Below are 19,055 nucleotides of genomic sequence, written 5' to 3' on the forward strand. Positions count from 1 at the left end.
TTGAATATCAAGGCTCTGCAATGAGGTAAAATAATCTACAGTAGGGGTTATGATATAAACAGTATATGCTCACATTTTAGTTGATGTTAATACATTCTAAATTAAAAACGAAAAAAAATGATATTTTTATCAAGTAGCACAAGAATAGTTTTTCTTTATTAATTTTAGTAATATGTTATAATATGTACAATGATGCCAAAGACTAATGAAAGGGTTGCGTGACTTCTCCAGTTTAAAATCTGCCATATTCAAAATTTACCTTTAAAAATCACATTTAATTTTAAGATCACACCTAATTTTTTACCTAACTTTTGACACAGATATGTTGTAAGCCCAAGTTGTGACCGTGTTCTGCTCTCCATGTGTCAAGCTCTGCAAACCAACACTGGTGTTGCTATTTCCAATTCATCAACCATGTCTGGTGCACCAGAGTCTTTATGTGAACTGTCATACCAACTAGGACGAGCTCTTTATAATGTTGTGTGCACTCAGTCTGTTGATCATTACATGCTAGGTAAGGATTTTGTAATATAGTTCTGTGGAGTGAGATGGGTCACCTTTAGCACATAATATCCAAATATCCTGATCGTGTTTTAAACAAATAACAACAGTCTATGGGAGTCGTAAGGATACGGTTTTATATTTATTTAAATGTTCCATTTTTTACCACCAACTGAGAAGAGAAAATAGAAAAAAACAGTGTTCCATCTTCCCAAACCCTACTATATACTTACAAAATCTAATGAATTTGATGTTTAACTTTTATTTACATAAATATGTTATCCTTAAGTTTTTTTTACTCTAATAATTTCATTACAGGGGACTTGTTCAAGGGGCTTGCAGAGACAGGGTGTTGGATGTGTCTCTCCAGGTTCGACTCTCTTTCCGCTCCAGTGCTCTCAGTTGCCGGGCAACTAGCAGCTGAGGTGCAGAAGGCGTTACGAGGAGGAAAGCCGTCAATTACTCTCATGAGTGAAGAGGTCACGCTCTCCCCGACTGCTGCATGTTTTATCACACTAGACGGTGCTAAAGAGCCACAAAAATTAAAAACTGGATTTAAAAGCATGTTAAATGTAGCTGTTCCCACTATGCTTGCTTTGCCAGAGGAATGCTCAACTTATTTTAGGTTTGTTGTTATTTCTTATTGCATAAGTGAGGTAATGCAACCCAACACGCCAAGTCCGGCGCTGTGGTATAGTGGTTAGCGCGCCTGCCTGTAACCCAGAGGTAATGGGTTCAAGGCTAGACGCTGCTACCATTGTGGGCAAATGTTTCCTTGGGCAAGACACTTAACGGCAATTGCTCCAACCCAGTGGTCACTAATGGGCTGTCTAAATTATCAGCCATACTTAAAAAAAATGAAAAAATCCTCCAAAAAATAGTCACCCACAAAGTAACATACATGGTAACTCGTAAGCTGGCAAGAGGTGTTAAACCCGTGTGATAACGACTGTTGTTTACCGGCCACGCGAGGATAAAGTAAGTTACATTCAATTCAATATACATAAGTTTAGTGCAATGTCTGCCCATCAACTGTTATTTTATTTGTAACTGTTTAAAGGCTAACAATATGTCTCTGTTTGATATCCAAGCTATATGGTATTTTAACACCAGTAATTTTGAAATCAATTAATCTTTAAAATCTTAGACTTTGAGCTAATGTGCTGGTGTGGTAGCTTTATCGAAAACAAAACTTAATTATGACATCACATTTAGGACAGTAAATGCAGTTCAACCAGACCGACGTCTAGTTCTTGAGATTCAGCTTCTCTCACAAGGATTCACTCAAGCTGATCAACTATCAAGGAAACTTTGTGTCTTCCTTGATCTCTGCAGCTCCCTGCTATCAACCCTACCAACACAACAAGGTACTAGTTTACATTATAGTTGTATTCATAAAAGTCTTTACAAATCAGGAGACTTGCATAATAAACACAGTTCAAAAGTGGACACATTGCAGTTAGAAAACACAGTGAAACAAACATTTGCATTCAGTTATCAAATTTTAATGAGTACCCTAAAAAGGAAAATTTAACTTTTAAAAGTAGGTAAATATTAGTACTTACACAACGAATTACAAAAATATACATTTATTATTTTTGAATCAAATTTAACCCAACGTCATACATAATGAAACACAGTATACCCCACTGTGCATCAAGCACATCATTACTTTCCTCTTTCAAAAATTTTTGTTTCATAAAGTAGAAACTAAGAAAAGTGTTTTTTCGTATTCCTTGAACTTTTTGCTCATCAGTTGCAATATCTTCACAAATAGCTTGAGCATTACATAAAAATGATTCAATAAAGTTTTTTGAACAAAAGTGACATATTGCCATTAAAAAGTAACACAATGGTTTAAAATTGTTCACAGGTTTCGCTTGATTTGATAAGAAATTATTTAAAACTAATGCAGCATCACTAAAATATTTTAAACAAAACAAAGCTTTAGCTTGAATGAATAATGTATAACCACATTCCCAGCTGTCAGCATAGTTTTGGTTTAATTCATTCAGCTTCAATAAATGCTTAACCACATCAAGAGATAATTCATATTCCTTCATTCTTAACAACCCATTTGCATACCTACACATAGCCCACCAGCAAGTAAAAAATCTTATTTTTTCATTTTTTTTGCAGATCAGTCTTCCTTCTTTTATAGTATCATGCATTTCTTTTTTAAACTTTTCCGCTTCATGGGTGTCACCCTTACGGATCAAACAGTAAAGTATGAATGCTTTGGCAACAAATTTCTTTTCTTCATCTTTGCAACATTTTAATATTTTTCTTCCTAACATTAAACCAATATCAGGATGATGTTCAAACAGTGATGTATTAAGCATGACATCACGAATAAATGTAAGTGCAATATCAAAGGTTTTGTCATCAATATTTGTTTTTGTTTCATCTTCTACAAAAACTTTGTAGGTGTTTTTAAACTCCTCTTCCATTCCCAACATACCAAATGCAAGATTCCTGCTGATCAAGGTAGTTACTCTGTTATTAAATTCAACATAGTCTTTACTCCAAAAATTTCCAGTAAGCTGTACTGCCGTTGTAACAAACTGAATCAAGCTTTCCTTTCCCACCAGTTCCAATAAATTTGAAACAAGTGCTTGCAAGTTTCTAAAATCGAAACCAGAAATAACATCTTCTTGCTTCCCACTCTTCGTGTACATTTTCAATCTTATCTCCAATGCCACAGTCACCATGAACTTCAATTTGTGTGTTGTTTCTTCATTGAAAAAGTCCTTTGCTTTTAATTTATCCAAATATCAAAGCAGGAAGATTCCTGGATGGAATGATATCTTCCAAGAGCAGCTATGAACAAAGTTGCATTTCGGTAAATCAGACGCTTAATGTTGTTGTTTGCAGCGTTGTACCTTAAATTTTCAAACTGAATCCCAATCATCAAACTATTTAAATCCTCGTTCACCTGTTTTTTCACTTGTTTGAACGCACTGGATTTATCATTTTCTGCAACAACTAAGTTTGCTCTTTGTTTAAAGTCTTTGTACAAAGATTGATCACCAGCTACGTAGCAAGTTTTAGACAAAACATCAGCGAGATGATATCCTTCTTTTAAATCGACTTCACTTTCCAAGTATTTTACCATTTCCGCTACTGGCTTAATCAATTCTGTTTTCCAAGGCTTGTTTTTAGTTGGTTGTTGCCTGCCAAGAGGCATTTTACTTGTATGTGGCAGCATGCTATCAAAGCAGACTCCTCTGGGAAAAATACTATCAAAATAATAATTTTCGTTATCTTTGTTAAGTGTTGGAATTGCAACTGCAGGAATTATGGTTTCTCCGAGGTTAATCACAATAATGTGAAAGATAATGGTAAACCACCTGAAGTACCGCATAACCTTTTTTCTTTCTGTTTTTTTATGTTTCTTTCTTTTTTGTTTCATCATGTTCCCAACTTTATCATCCAGAACAATAACATGCTCAAAATCAGAATACAGAGTAATCTGGGCACGAGCTAATGACCCCATTCCTACAACTGTGTATTTACACGGTGGCTTCCCCATGATCATTTCACATTTGTCAGACACATACTTCATTAACTCTGTGTAATTTGCGGTAACATCATCTTGCATCTTTTTCACCCTGTCTATTTTTTGTTTCTGTAAAGCAACAAGTTCTTCTCCTTCTACATTATTAGGTATCAATGGAAGATCAACAGTGTTTAATTTTTCCCTGTAACTCACAAGCTTCTGTTTCACTTCTTTGGAAAATTCAACCAAATTTTCTTTATTCATCTCAGCTCTTGCTACTTTAAGAACAGTGCTGCACAAATCGTCTAAATTTCTCTTTATTTCATTATTTTCCTTGTCTCGAATAATGGCAGCATTGAAAACTACAGCACTGCGAATATAGCTCAACTTTTTATATTTAATATTTGCCGCATATAACTTGCCTATTCCATGAAGAGCTTGTGATGATTTCTTAAAATCTTCTTTATTACCATTATCGCAAGCCAGCTTAAGCTGTTTAACCAGTCTGGCTTCCTTCTCATATTGTTCACTGCTATCTGGGTACATTTCAGCCATTGTAATGGCCAACAAATACAGCGTGAAAGAAATGGCGTGTCAATTCTAGTAATAAAAATGACGATATGCTGCATTTCATTTATATTTCCTTAGTGTGTACACTGTTATTTGTGGTTAAACCTGTTCCTCTATCATTATCTTCTAATTGAATATTAAACTTCTTCTTCAAAATATTAAATTAATTATTTGTTTAAAAAAGTAAACATTGATGTCTAACTCACATGAGTGTTTGCCCTGTAACTAATGGTGAGTGCAATATGTACAAAGTAAGGCGTGTATTAATTTAGAGCCGTTATACTCGTCCTATGCCTTTTAAGGTCAATTTAACACAATTCATCAAAGCAAGTATATTAACAGAACATGACCCCGCAATGAGGGAGAATTCTTCAGCTGCCGAGTGCAGCAAACATGGTATTGGTTGTCATGACAACAGCTACACCTCCATATCACTAATGGAACACGTGATCACGGGAGCTGGAGTTGTGTTGGATGTTTTGTTTCGTGAACAGATTGAGATGAAACATGAATATCGAGAAGTCATTGCTTCAAAAACAAGAAAATTTGCTGGAATATGGAAACACAGGTTCGTTGGTTTATGATTACTGCAGTTTTCAGTATATTTCCCTGTAAAAATACCTGCAATTCGCGGTTAAAAATCTTTTCATATTTAAATTTACCGATCTGCAAATAACTAGTTTTTCAACATGTGAGTTCAGGAAAAAATCTTGCCATAACTTTGTCCTATTTTACCTTACGCAAACATTAGAAAGGATATTGCTTAAGGAATACACTGTGTCACAAGTGTCACAAGTGTCACAAGTGTCACAAGTGTCACAAGTGTCACAAACTTGTGTAATGATTTTCTTGAATTGAAATGTAGAATTGAAACGGAGTTACATAATTCCCTTTACAGATCAAGTCTTATGTCAAGTTCTGGAGGTCTTGTGCCAAGTTCTAATGCTGCAGATGATAACGGTCACGATGGCCTACTTGGAATCGGAGTGTCTGCATCCTCTTTGGCGCCATCGGTTGATCCTACCACTCAGGAAGCTATTCAAGCAAACAAGGAGTAAGTTTATGGTCGTCTAAGTTTGATTTGTTGCTTAAAATGAAACTACTACAGATTTTTTTTTCGTTTGTTAATTGTTTGTATTGATTTTCATATGTGTGTAATTTGATTGTAATTAGATTTTTATTTGTGTGCAAAAACTGGACCATGTTATGTGAGAGAGAAGTACTAGGCTTTATTATATAGTAGGGTGGGGGGAGATTAGACACGTTTTCATTTGATTTTCTCATCACATTTGGTGGTAAACAAAGAAAAATCAAAGAAATTATAACTATGAACCATTGTTAACTTTTTAAAACACCCTAAGGATATTTGGATATTATGTGCTAAAGGTGTCCCATCTTCTCCAACCCTACCATATCATTCTCTCTCATTTGTTCTTACTTAGTGCTAAAACATTACGTGGGCATCATATTGTTTACCATGAGTAGTGGACTCGTGCTTGGAAATTCCCGAATTAAAACTAATATTTTTAACATTTTGCTGTAGTTCCTAGAATTTTCAAAATTAAAACTAATATTTGACAACTTTGAGTTCAACCTTGTTTCTGTTTTATTTACGTCACACTCATTACTTAACAACCACTTTTGACTCCTACTGATACAGTTTGTTTACTATACAGTTATGTTTGCAGGCCAAACATACACAAGGCACACACTTGTATCAAACAGTGTAATGTTACTGCTAGTTCATATCTAATGTTATAAAAATATTTGTTTAATATTTCCGGCAATTAAGGTATTACATATCGGCAATTATACTACTATAAGTCAATCTCTTCTTTTTTATTTTATTTAAAGCATAAATTGATTTTTTGGAAAAATGTTCGAAGTTTTAGAGTTTTTTATTCTTAGTTTTGCAAGCTATTTATTATATGGGTGTTTATATATACATGGTAATATATATAAATGTTCAAAATTTATATATATATATTTACTCTTACAAATTCTGTGTTTAGCACATATAGAGTAGGGTGGGGTAAGATGGGACACCTTTTTGTTCGATTTTCCCGTTCCGTATGGTAGTAAACAAAAAACATTCGATGATTTTTAAAACCATTTCCCCACGACTCCCGTATACCGTTATTAATTTTTAAAATACAATCAGGGTATTTGGATGATATGTGCTAAATGTGTCCCATCTTCCCCCACCCTACTATATAATAGTATACATACATTAATACACATATACGTTGAACTAACATGTCTACATACAACAAGTCTGCAAAAAACTGCAAACATGGCTTACACTCAGTGGCACAGCCAGGGGTGTTTCGAGGGTCGTGACCCCCCTTTTAAACCCCCCAAAAATAATTTTTTTATTAACCCCCCCCCTTTTTTTGGCTGCGCCACTGCTTAAACTATACAGAATAATTTCCGAACCTAAATTTAAATCTAAAACTTAATCTTTGCTCATATTTAGTCGGGAGGTAGTAGAATCGGATGCGGAAGCAATGAGGAAGATGGAAGAGGTTGCTGTTGTCACTGCTCTCCGCAACATCCTCGCTCCTCGCCTCCCAATGAAAGAGGATCGGAGCTTGGTCTCCACTTTTGTGATGGACTTATGGCCGGATGCAGATGTTGATTTCGGATTAGAAGAAGAGGAAGAAGAAAGGACCGAAGTCCCAAGAGGAGAGTTTACTTCTCCTCCAGAGGACTGGGATGAAGAGATGAATGCTGATGTAAAGACTTAAATATCTTTATAATTAGCCTGCTAAACTGTTAAACATTAAATTTATGTGCATAAAATATTGTGTATAATGTTCTGGTATGTATAACTTAGCAATAATTTTTTTTTAGGTAAGTAATTTTTATTCATTTTCATCATTTACTAATTTTTTTTAAGTAAAAGGTTTTATTTTTTTTATCAACTACTAATTAACAAAATATATAAACAGTATTAGAGATTGTGGTCTACTGTTCAAAGGCTTTGTTGGATTCTTGTGTTTCAACTACACATCTGGTAGTTTAAAGTAACACGAATGAAAAAAAAAAACCCATAAAGATTTGAAATAACAATTATTTTACCAAACTCTACATACTCTTAGGTGACCATCCCAGACAACCTGGCAGATTCCGAAACTCGACCTTTTGACCCAAAACTACCGGAGCATGAACCAGTAAACGACGTTGAAGCTGCTGTTGCCATAGCAACAAAGGAGTGTGGGTTGAGCCCAGCTGTAAAGTTTCAAGCGAAGGCTGCACAACTTACTGAGGTTAGTACTTATGTGAAGGTAAATTAAACTTGTATTGATACCATTTTGGGCGCATGTGTCCTTGTGCAGTTCACTTAACTGCAATTGCTCCAACCCAGTGGTCACTAATGGGTTGTCCAAATTATCAGCCATACATAAAAAAATCCAAAAAAGTAACTATCCACAAAGTAACATACATAGTAACTCGTAAGCTGGCACGAGGTTTTAAACCCAAGTGATAACGACTGTCCTTTTCCGGCCACGCGAGGATAAAGTAAGTTACATCCATTCATTCATATTTAGTTGCATTTTTTTAACTTTAGAAGTTCACTGAAGAATCGTTCACATATAAATACAACAATAACCTAATTGTTAATGGCAAATGCCACTGGCATCAATTGTTTACATAAGTTACGTATACTATTACATAGTACTTAGCCAGTGGTATGTCGCAGAAATTATTTCTCTTGTAAGAATTTCATAACAATTTAAAAATAACATAGTAAATTTGGAGTTCTAGTGATTTAATCATATTTTTATGTATCTGAAGAAATTGACACATTTCATTTTTCTTTTTAAGTCAGTCTGTCTATGCAATCTTCTGTAAGTCAGTTAAAATGCTTTATTTATAATAAAACAGTGAAAATTTACTACACATCTGCATTCTGCAATCTTTTTAATACAAGTTACTTTTTTTCTATTTTTTTTTAATTTTGGTTAATTTGATTATTTTTCAGCTTTCTGAATCCATCAAGTCAGTAATAGTGTGTGGAGGTGCGGGGTGTGGGAAGTCTAAGTGTGTGGAGGTTTATACACAAACTCAAAAGCAACTTGGGTTCCATGTTATTTGCAAAAAGGTGGTAACTCTTTACATTTACTGAAAAAAATTGTGATTGTCCTAAAATTAAAAAAAAATTGTGATTGTCCTAAAATTAAAAAAAAAATTGTGATTGTCCTAAAATTTGAAAAAAAAAATTGTGATTGTCCTAAAATTTAAAAAAAAATTGTGATTGTCCTAAAATTTGAAAAAAAAATTGTGATTGTCCTAAAATTAAAAAAAAATTGTGATTGTCCTAAAATTAAAAAAAAAATTGTGATTGTCCTAAAATTAAAAAAAAATTGTGATTGTCCTAAAAAGTTTTTTCTACTATAGGCAACAAATGTATGCATTTATTTGTTGTCATAACAGGTTTATATAAATGCAATTGATTCACAAAGGAAATTGTTTGGTTACTTTGAAAGTCCCACCAGAGAATGGAAAGATGGGCTAATGCAAACACTACTAAGACCTCATTGTCTGGGACAAGACACGCCTACTTCTACAGAGGTAAACCAAGACTGTAATGTCATTCGACTTAAATAATATGTTAAAATTCAATTTTAATTTTTTTGTTAATTCAATTTTGAGTTTTTGCTTATAATGTGTTAACCTTTATTTAAATTTTATGTCTATTGGTGTATTGTTGCATAGAATCTGTGAATACAATTAAATTCTTACTGGTTTCCTAAAACTTTGTCCCAACAAAATGTTTGCTGTTTCAATTTTATATGATGAAAGTATTACTGGGTAAACAAAAAAATATTAATTGCTAAATATAATGGACTTTTCTATATTTTGTCGGGAAGAAATTAATACTAATATATTTTAAAAACAATATATTCGTTAATAAACTATCTATTGAGAATTCTATTTGGAGCTATTTAAATTTGAGTCATGCTTTAAATGACTTGTGTGTAATTTGGGTAGCTTTCATTTATTTGCAAGTAATAAATGCATCTCTAAAAGTCCTTAACAACCTCTAAGTGTCTTTACCCTTCCGGGACCGTGGTAAAGTGATTAGCGCGCCTGCCTGTAACCCAAAGGTAATGGATTCAGGGCTCGTCGCTGCTACCATTGTGGGCGTAAGTGTTCTTGGGATAGACACTTAACTTGCTTCAACCCAGTGGTCACTAATGGATTGTCCAAATTGTCAGCCATACAGAAAAAATAAAAAACATATTCTTTTTTAAATAACAGAACTCGTTGAAGCCAAATGTCTTCATCCTCCATGTGGATGGGAAGATGCGAGCAGAAGACACTGATCTCTTTCTTCAGATCCTCCGGACTCAACCAGGAAGTGGATCATGGCTCTCTCTTCCCAACAATGAGAGGTTGCGATTGCCTCCGGATCTGAGAGTGATCTGGGAGATGGAGAACCTTGCATCACTTGATCCCAGTGTGATATCTAAACTTGGAGTACTGGGATTCAATTCAACAGGTGAACGAAAAAAAAGTTATTTTGTTTGCATCGATTCTCTTCTGGTGTTATTTTTAAGCAAATACTTAAAATAGATTTTACTAAAACTACATGTTTACTGTTTTTTTTTTGGTGGTTTATTTTTTTACAGCAATTATTTTCTTAATCAAAACATCTTTAATAAGCAACTGTTATGCAGAAACCAGGGGGGTAATAAAAATAATTAAATAATTGATTATCACAAAGTAACATATATGGTAACTCGTAAGCTGGCACGAGGTGTTAAACCCGTGGGATAACGACTGTCGTTTTCCAGCCACGCGAGGATAAAGTAAGTTACATTCATTCATTCATTCAATTGGCATTTTCATAGAAGTTGTTGCCTAATCAAGTTATCAAACGATTAAAATTGCTCTACCTGCCTGCCTTGCTGTAGGATATCCCTTGTAGAATAGATAAGCTAACATTTTTTTTCATTTTGTATGCAGAAGTAACCTGGAAACTGCATTTATCCCACTGGCTTCAAAATCTTCCTGATTCCATTGTAAGCATCACAAAGGACATTGTGATGCGATACTTGCCCACACTGGTGAATCATTTCAGCAAGTTCACTGCTCCTGCACATCTGGTTGATAATGGAGCTATTCAACTGCAACAAACAATTCGAATTTCAAATCAAGCTATGACGGCAACATTCTGCAAACTTATGGACTGCTTCTTACCACACAGCGAGGATGTTTCACCAGTAGAAAGAGAAAGATTTGTCGGCTACTGCGCTTTCTGGGCGTTCGGTGGTACTTTAGAGGGTGCTGGACGGGATTCCTTCGCATCTTGGTGGAGTGAGACATGGCCGAATTTGTTCCCAATTAATGGATCTGATGTTTGGAGGCAATTTGTGGATGCGGAGACACGATTATTCGCTCGCTGGGAAGATCATCTTCCTCAGTTCTCAGGGTCCAGTCTGGTTAGCGGCGCATTCGTGCCTACACCGGATACATGTCAGCTTACTCATATTGTAGGGGCTTTATTAGATGCTGGACATGCAGCTATGATTGTGGGGCCTCCTGGTTGCGGTAAAAGTGCGTTAGTTCGTGAACGAATCCATACCGTAAGCTCTGGGGAAGTGGCAGAGGTTTTGAGTCTTTTCCTTCACTGCAACAGGCTCACAGAAGCAGGCACGCTGTGGAAGCAAGTATCTCAACACTTAGAATGGAAACACGGGGTTACTTATACACCACGAGGAAACAAGAAGTTACTTTGTATGGTAGATGATGTAAACCTGTCGCGACCGCTTGGAACCGGTATGCTGATTTTCTACTTTATTTGAATCTTGCAAAATACGAAATTATGTTCGATAAAGTTATGCTTTTTAGTTTAATGCTATTTTTTAATAACGATTTTCAAAAAAAGTTTTTGCTAATTTTTATTATAAAAAATTTCATGCTGTTTTTATTAACAATTTTTTAAAAAGATTCATGCTATTTTTTGTTTCATTTATCCACAGAAAATGAAAACATGTATTTGCAATCAGCTTGCGAATTAATCCGGCAACATCTAGATGTAGGTGGGGTGAGAAATCCCAATACTAATAAATGGCAGCAAGTGAGCAGCACTTCTTATGTGACGACCTGCAATCCCAACCACACGGGGACCTCGTGTGCCATGAGTCAGCGCATGACACGGCATTTTTCTGTCTTCTCATGCCCATACCCTTCTGCTACCTCCCAACATGCTATATACAGGTAAAATATTGTACGTTATAACGGTCACGTCTTTTATCCAAAACATTTTCTTTTTTTTATCAATAAGCGTGTTTTAACAACTGTTGTTTTACCGTTACTAACCGTTTTTTTTCGCTTTTGTCAACTATCTTTTTTGTGACCGAAAAAAAAAAATTCATTTATTCATATATTGTTTTACGAGTGAATATCTAATGTCATCTGATTGGCGGAGTGTACATATGGTTCAGCTATTTTTAAGAGAACTCCTGCAATAACTAAAACAATAAACAAATTTTTCTAAATAGCACACCACTTAATTTTTACCTCCAATTTTCTTTTTCGTACTTTATAAATTTTAATTCTTATGCGATTTTTTTAGTAATTTTTAACATTATTTTTTATATAGCACTTTGGTCCAAAGTCACTTTTTGGTGGAACCTTCCTTATCAAACAGAACAAATAACATTGAAAGAGACCGTGCTTTCCAGGTATTGCGTCCAATTTAATTTCAACATGATATAGTGACATTGTATTTAACTGTGATTAATATACTGTTTTTGCTGTATAACTATGCACACATATTTATTATCACGTGGAAACAACTCAAACTTTTGTTGCGCACCATGTATGATACCAATCACAATATTATGCTTACCATGGTAAAAAAGCAAGCTTGATTGTCAACTAGTTGCTTATCAAATCATCGCTGCTACCATTGTGGGTGTATGCGTCCTTGGGCGAGACACCTAACAGCGATTGCTTCAACCCAGTGGTCCCTAATGGGTTCTTCAAATTATCAGCCATGCATGAAAAAATGAAAAAATCCTTTCAAAAGAATAATCACCTACAAAGTAACATACAGGGTAACTCGTAAACTGACACGAGGTGTATGAACACCCGTGTTATAACTACTATCGTTTTCCGCCCACGTGAGAATAAATTAAATTACACTTATCCATGACACATGCATTTTAAATCTAACACCCTTTTCTATATTTATTTTTTGTTTCTACTTCTCACAAACACTGATATCTCTACAGAACCTACTATCTAGCATAACACTTGTAACAGTCGAGCTGCAAGAGCGCCTACGGGGTATGTACCTCTCCACACCTGAGCGAGCACACTACACATTTGCGCTCAATGACCTGGAACGTATTTTCCGTAACCTCATGCTCTCACTTGGTCCCGACTGTCACCAGAGGGAGCTATTGTTGCTATGGCGACATGAATGTGATTGGTCGTATGGAAAAAGAATGGTATTTTAATTTAGATATTTTTTTCTTCATCAATTATCAATGTACTTTTGGTTTTTGTAGTACAAGTGTTTTTGGTGCATCCTCTACCATTATATTTTGTTCAAACACCAATCTTGACTATTTAAAGCAGTTCCACTAATTTAAAACATTCAAACCGATTGTTTTGAAAATGCTACTTTAAACCCAGTGGTCACTAATAGATTATCAACCATACATAAAAAAAATGCTTCAAAAAACTAATCACCCACAAAGTAACATACATGGTAACTTATAAGGTGGTACGAGGGGTATGAGGATAAAGTAAGTTACATTCATTCATTTATTCTCTATCAGGTTTCTGACGTTGATTGTGAAAGGTATCTACAAGCACTGGATACAGCAGTTCGGAAGCATCTAACAGAAAATAAATACCTTCCGCTAGTTTTAGCCTCCAAACAACCACTTTTCAGCAGTGTTCGAGAACTTGATAGTGGCTTGGTCACTGCTGGCAGGTCGGGTTCAGTTTTTCATGTCATATTTTTTAAATTGGACATAATTTAGGATCATTTTTAAAATAACTGTTTTAAATATTTAGATAAGTTTGAAAGTTTTCTAGAATATTTTTATCATTTTTATGAAGAAAGCTTCTGTAAATTTTATAAAAATATGTTTCAACATTTTATCCATGTTCTCTTTAATATAAAATTGGCAATCCTTATTTTTTGAAAACTAATGCGTGTTTTAGACATTTTGGTCGAAATTCATCAAGAGCATCTGGTTCCGGCAACAGCGGAGGTCATGTGACTGATTATTACAAACCAGCGCAAAGTGAGAAGGAAGTCCAGCAACTTTTAATGGAAGCTGTGAAGGTAATATTACATTTTCTATTTTAAAGAAAAATATCGATTCCAATATGTTTTCAATATCATTAATACTGTATTTTTCCCTAATGTGTTGTTGTGTCAGTTTTAAACATTTTTTATGCAGTGTAGCTTCTTAATCAACCCAATTTTTATAACTGTTATTTAAATTCATTAAAATTTGTAATTATTTGTAAGGGTATATATTATACTTTGATCTTTAAATGGAAGAGGACCTATTACTATAGTCTTATATATGTTTTGTAACTATAGGGTAGGTCGTGCATTTTGGAACTCATAATACAAAAATATCAAATATTCTGTGCATATTTGTGATACAAATTTACATTTTCAACAGGAATACAACAAAATCAATGTTCAGATGAAGCTGTCACTTTACAGTGACACCATTGCACTAGTTTGCAGGTTGGCACGCGTCATACAAAGTCCCCACCCCATCTCACACACACTTCTGTTTGGTGATGGCTGTCCAGTATTGGCTCAGCTTACAGTAAAGCTAGGTATGCGAATAAACCAACAATTTTTAATTAATTACCTAAAATTAAAATACAGGTAAAATTTAACATTGTTAGGCTTATAATTACATAAAAATACTAATGTGTAGGATAAAATATTCCAGAGTTGCTTTTACATTTTTTAATTTATTTATTTTTTTTTGATTTTTTTGATGCTTATTTTTGCTTTTTAAATGTTTTTTTAGACTTCCTTTTAATTTTTATTTTTTGATTTAATTTCCTTTAGCTGCACATTTGGGAGGTTTTCGTGTGGTAACACTGCCTCCAATCATTGCTCCTTCTACCACCGACAGCCATTCCCACAACATGGGAGGGCCATCCTCATCATCAGATCTTGAGCGCACACGTTTAGCTCACATGAAAAAACACCTTGTTCAACTTTATAACCAAGCTGGAGTGAAAGGAGAAAAGCTTGTGTTTTTACTACATGATGACAAGTACTAACTGAAACATTTTATTGTAGAACTGTAAACTTTACAATACTGCATAGAGATTGTCTACTAGTCAAACATTTTTTTATAGAACCTGTACAGATTCTCTCTAAAATTAAAATTTATCTTTTTATTCATTTTTCCTAAAAAAAAATTTAAATAAAACTAACTTTTTTTTGCAGGGAAGTAACACACGAGTGCCTTACCATGGTAGAAGAGCTTGTAAGACACGGTTCTATCTCCCACCTCTTTACAAACGATGAACAAACCACAATAGCCAACTCAGTACGCAGTGAAGTCACTGCCGCAGGTCTCACTTACTCAAGAGATGTTGCATGGAACTTCTTCCTAAACACAGTCACCAAGAATCTAAGGGTTGTCTTCATTTGTTCACAAACAGGTTAAAAGTTATTTTAAAAGGACTTTCATTTTTAAGTTTTGAATTAAAGTACTAAATACCTGCTGTTTATTTAAAATTAATTCAGTTTATCTGTTCCAAAATATTAGGCATTCTACCCTAATATTTTATAGGGGAGACCGGGGATGGTTCGGACGTTTTTTGAAAATTGCTCATAATTTTTTTTATGTGCGTCACATGAATTTAAATGTTAGTTTGTTGTAAAGGGTAATCCTTTGCCGAAAAAAGGGTAGAAGAGTCGCTTGCCAAAGCAAACTAAAAATGCATGAAAAAGGTCGAATTCCTAAGGCTCTTAAGTGTCCGATGTTGCCCCGGTACCAGGGTATATACTACTGCAATGAAATATGCACTGATTATTAATAGTAGTTATGTTTTCTCTTCACAAACAAAAGGTGTTTGCCATTATTTTACTAATATCAGAATTGGATAAATCTGAGCAACCAATACCTGAAAAATCAAATGTTAAACCTTTTTTAATTTTCGTGGTCAAATTAAATTCTCAAATTTTCAATTGTAGACTTAGTCTCTTTGTAACAGGTGCCCCCTTTATGGAAAAGAGCTTGGAATTCCCAGCTTTATTCTCTCGAATGAGCTGTGTAGCTTTAGACCACTGGTGTCATGACCAACTAGTGGCAAACGCCATGTACCATGTAACCAATGGTCACCAGGATACAGTTGGGATTTCAAACGATCTGATTGGTGGAGAGGCAGATCACGTGATGGATGACAGATGGCGGGAAAATGTGGTTCATCTTTTGGCAAACATGCACGTGGCAGTGAGGGAAAAGGACAACAACAAGTTTTACAAGTAGGTTAATCAATTTGTATGTGATTTCTCGGCTCAGTCAAGATAAATTGTTAAACAGAATATATCGCAAAATTATCATTTCATTAAAAAAAGGTGTGTGCCACAAAAATGTTTTAAAAGTAATTACTTTTGCACACTCTAGTGTATATCATATATACTTTTATCTCATGTTTTTTCTATGTTTTCCCAGAATTCAGGGTCATGTGTGTAATTATGCTTTTGAAAAACTGGTTGAACGATTTGTGTGTGTCTATCGTGATCGCCGCAAGATGGTGCAAGAGAGCCATGAGTCGATTAAAGGGGCACTGGAAAATATTGATCGCGAAAATCTAGTTGCAGAAGCTTTACAGAAAGACTTGGATCGTGAAAAACAGGTTAAAAGCTGTTTAAACTGGTTAAGTTATTCTTATTTCATTTATAATTTTTTTTTTTACTAGTTTCTATAAGTTTCTTTTTACTAGTTTTAATTTTGTAAAATCAGTGCCTTTTTGTTTTAACTGGTTTTGTTTCAACTCAGTGCCTTTTTGTTTCAACTGGTTTTGTTTCAACTCAGTGCCTTTTTGTTTCAAGATGTTTTATTTTATTTAAAAAAGTTGTTTATGCGTTGTTTTGTAGTTTTAAATAGTTTTTAAGTGCATCCCTTTTGTGGGTAATTTAGTTTCTAAGCATTTTTTAAACTGGTACTTCCTACAAAGGTGTTAGATGAGCACAAGTCAGGAACTCTGAAGTTACTTGCACAGATTGGACAAGACATGGTGATCACTGAGCAGCAGGTAACATTTATGAACAGTCTTTAATATGAAATGACTTAATGATTTTTAAATGCTAAGTTTTTGCAAAATTGTTTTATAAGCTGTCAATGTGTCCGAAGCCGTGACATAGTGGTTAGCGCGCCTGCCTGTAACCCAGAGGTAATGGGTTCAAGGCTCGTCGCTGCTACCATTGTTAGCATATGTGTCCTTGGACAAGACACTTGATGGTATTTATTCCATCCCAGTGGTCACTAATGGGTTGTCCAAAGTATCAGCCATACATAAAAAAAATTAATCGCAAAAAAGGTACCTACTAAGTAACATACATGCCAACTTGTAAGCTGGCACGAGGTGGTATGAACACCTGTGTTATAACTACTTTGTTTTCCGGCCACGTGAGGACAAAGAAAATTACATTCATTTAATATGGTTTCGTTTCTCCAGGTTTCAGCTGTTAGAAAACAGATTCGAAAAATTCGTCATTTAAAGAAATCACTTCCAGAGTATGAACTTGCTCATGAAAAAGCTGTGTTTAAAGCTGCAGCTATTGTTGCTGATACTAAGACTGTTGTTAAAGAGATTAATATACAGGTTAACTAGTAATCTATTTTTGCTAAAACTGCCTGTTTAATCTAGCCTCCTATGGAAAGTTTTAATTTCGTCTCTCTTGTCTGAAAGGCTTTTCTCCCAAAATATTGTGGATATCACATTTAGGCAAAAAATTTAACAATTCCACGGCCCAAGTGTAATTCCAACTTAGTATTTTAGTCTATGAATGCTATTTCTCATGCATGTTGCTTTTATAATTTGTTTTTATTTAAAAAAATGTGTTGTAATTTTTTTGTTGTGACTGTTTTTCTTAAGATTTTAGAATACATGGTTTATCATAAAAAATCTATTGCCTTTTTCCCAAAATGATTCCTTCTTCTTCTTCAGGATCTCTCGGAGCTCCGATCTCTTCAGAAGCCGGACTCCGATGTTGAGGACTTGATGGCAGCGATCATCATGATCCTCAAGTCTCCAAACTCTGATGTTACTTGGAGCAAAGGAGCGAAGAGGCAGATGGCAAATCTCGATCGATTTTTAGACGAACTTGCGAACTTTGATGAAGTCCCAATGCCTCAGGTGACTTCTGCAGGAATTGTGAAATAAACTGAAGTTTTTTCTTTAAATACAACAACCTAGCACTTAGTATTTAGTAATAAGACACCTATGATGCCAGGATTTTTGATATGTTCGTTATTTTTGTGTTCGTATATATATATAGTAACATTTTGATAGAAAATCAACAACTAGTAAAAAGTGCTATTAGTACTTTTTAGGAATATAAGAACAATTAAAGACTGAAAAACAATCAATTTTGAGTATCAAAAATATTTTCTCAAGCTTTTAACTTATTTTCAGGGAACTTTGGAAAACTTAGAATCTTTTTGGGAAAAAGAAACTTTCACTCCAGAAAACTTGACTGCAAAAGCTGGTGGCAACACTGCTGCAGGTAAAGAATCTGGAAACACTTAAGGATAATGCTTTTGTTAAAACTGTATCTTTTTATTACAGGTTCACTTCTGAAATGGGTGCAAGGTGTGGTGAGGTACCACACCACAATGATAAACAGGGTGAAGCCATTGCATGCAAAAGTACAAGAAACAGCTTCTTCTATTGGTCAGTTAAACTTCCTTGATTAAGTTTTGTTTTGCAGTGCAAAAAACTGGAATTATGCATTTATTTTAAGTAATGAATTTACGAAGTAATGTGTTGAGAAATAGGCCTAAGAATATTGCACATTTTTTATCTTTTTTTATAAACTTAATTTTCTATAAGAAAATTAAATATCAAAAATATTTTTACCATTTTGCGTTTCGTCTCTAAAACTGTAATAACTTGATTTTCCTTGTCCAAATGAGGCATATGTGAATTTCTTATACATGCTTCACACAGGTGATGCCCAGCATAAACTAAGGCAGCTTGAGAGCAAGAAGGGAGCATTAGAGGCTCGCTTACATGACCTTGCTGAGGGTTTTGAGCAAGCCACAGCTGATAAGAATACGCAAGAAGAGAAAAGAATGGAGATGCAGGACCACTCGGTGGCAGCAGAGTTCCGACAAGTTTTGACAGAGGAACATAAACGATGTTGTGCCGCACTAAACTCACATAAGGTGGGATAAAATTTGATTGTTTAAGTTTCAACTGTAAAATCTTAGAAAAAATAAAGTTAAATGTATATTCAAATTTTTGC

At 34.6% G+C, this 19,055-nt stretch overlaps 1 protein-coding gene across 1 annotated transcript; it reads left to right on the forward strand.

Annotated features, from left to right (window-relative positions):
• Positions 1–6: 6 nt before the first annotated feature.
• On the forward strand, positions 7–19,022 carry LOC104266159 (dynein heavy chain 9, axonemal). The gene is made up of 28 exons (XM_018813605.2): positions 7–25; positions 321–514; positions 820–1,126; positions 1,717–1,868; positions 4,913–5,138; positions 5,469–5,624; positions 7,047–7,305; positions 7,672–7,839; positions 8,556–8,675; positions 9,008–9,145; positions 9,836–10,076; positions 10,544–11,356; positions 11,560–11,797; positions 12,183–12,264; positions 12,817–13,035; positions 13,369–13,526; positions 13,760–13,883; positions 14,233–14,395; positions 14,637–14,847; positions 15,024–15,241; positions 15,797–16,067; positions 16,258–16,441; positions 16,763–16,840; positions 17,264–17,410; positions 17,756–17,944; positions 18,224–18,314; positions 18,377–18,481; positions 18,758–19,022. The coding sequence occupies exons 1-28, from the start codon at positions 21–23 to the stop codon at positions 18,982–18,984; spliced, it is 5,484 nt and encodes a 1,827-aa protein (XP_018669150.1). The 5' UTR covers positions 7–20; the 3' UTR covers positions 18,985–19,022.
• Positions 19,023–19,055: the final 33 nt, after the last annotated feature.

This window comes from Ciona intestinalis, chromosome 10 (genome assembly GCF_000224145.3).
Source record: "Ciona intestinalis chromosome 10, KH, whole genome shotgun sequence".
In the NCBI taxonomy this organism is placed as follows: domain Eukaryota; kingdom Metazoa; phylum Chordata; class Ascidiacea; order Phlebobranchia; family Cionidae; genus Ciona; species Ciona intestinalis.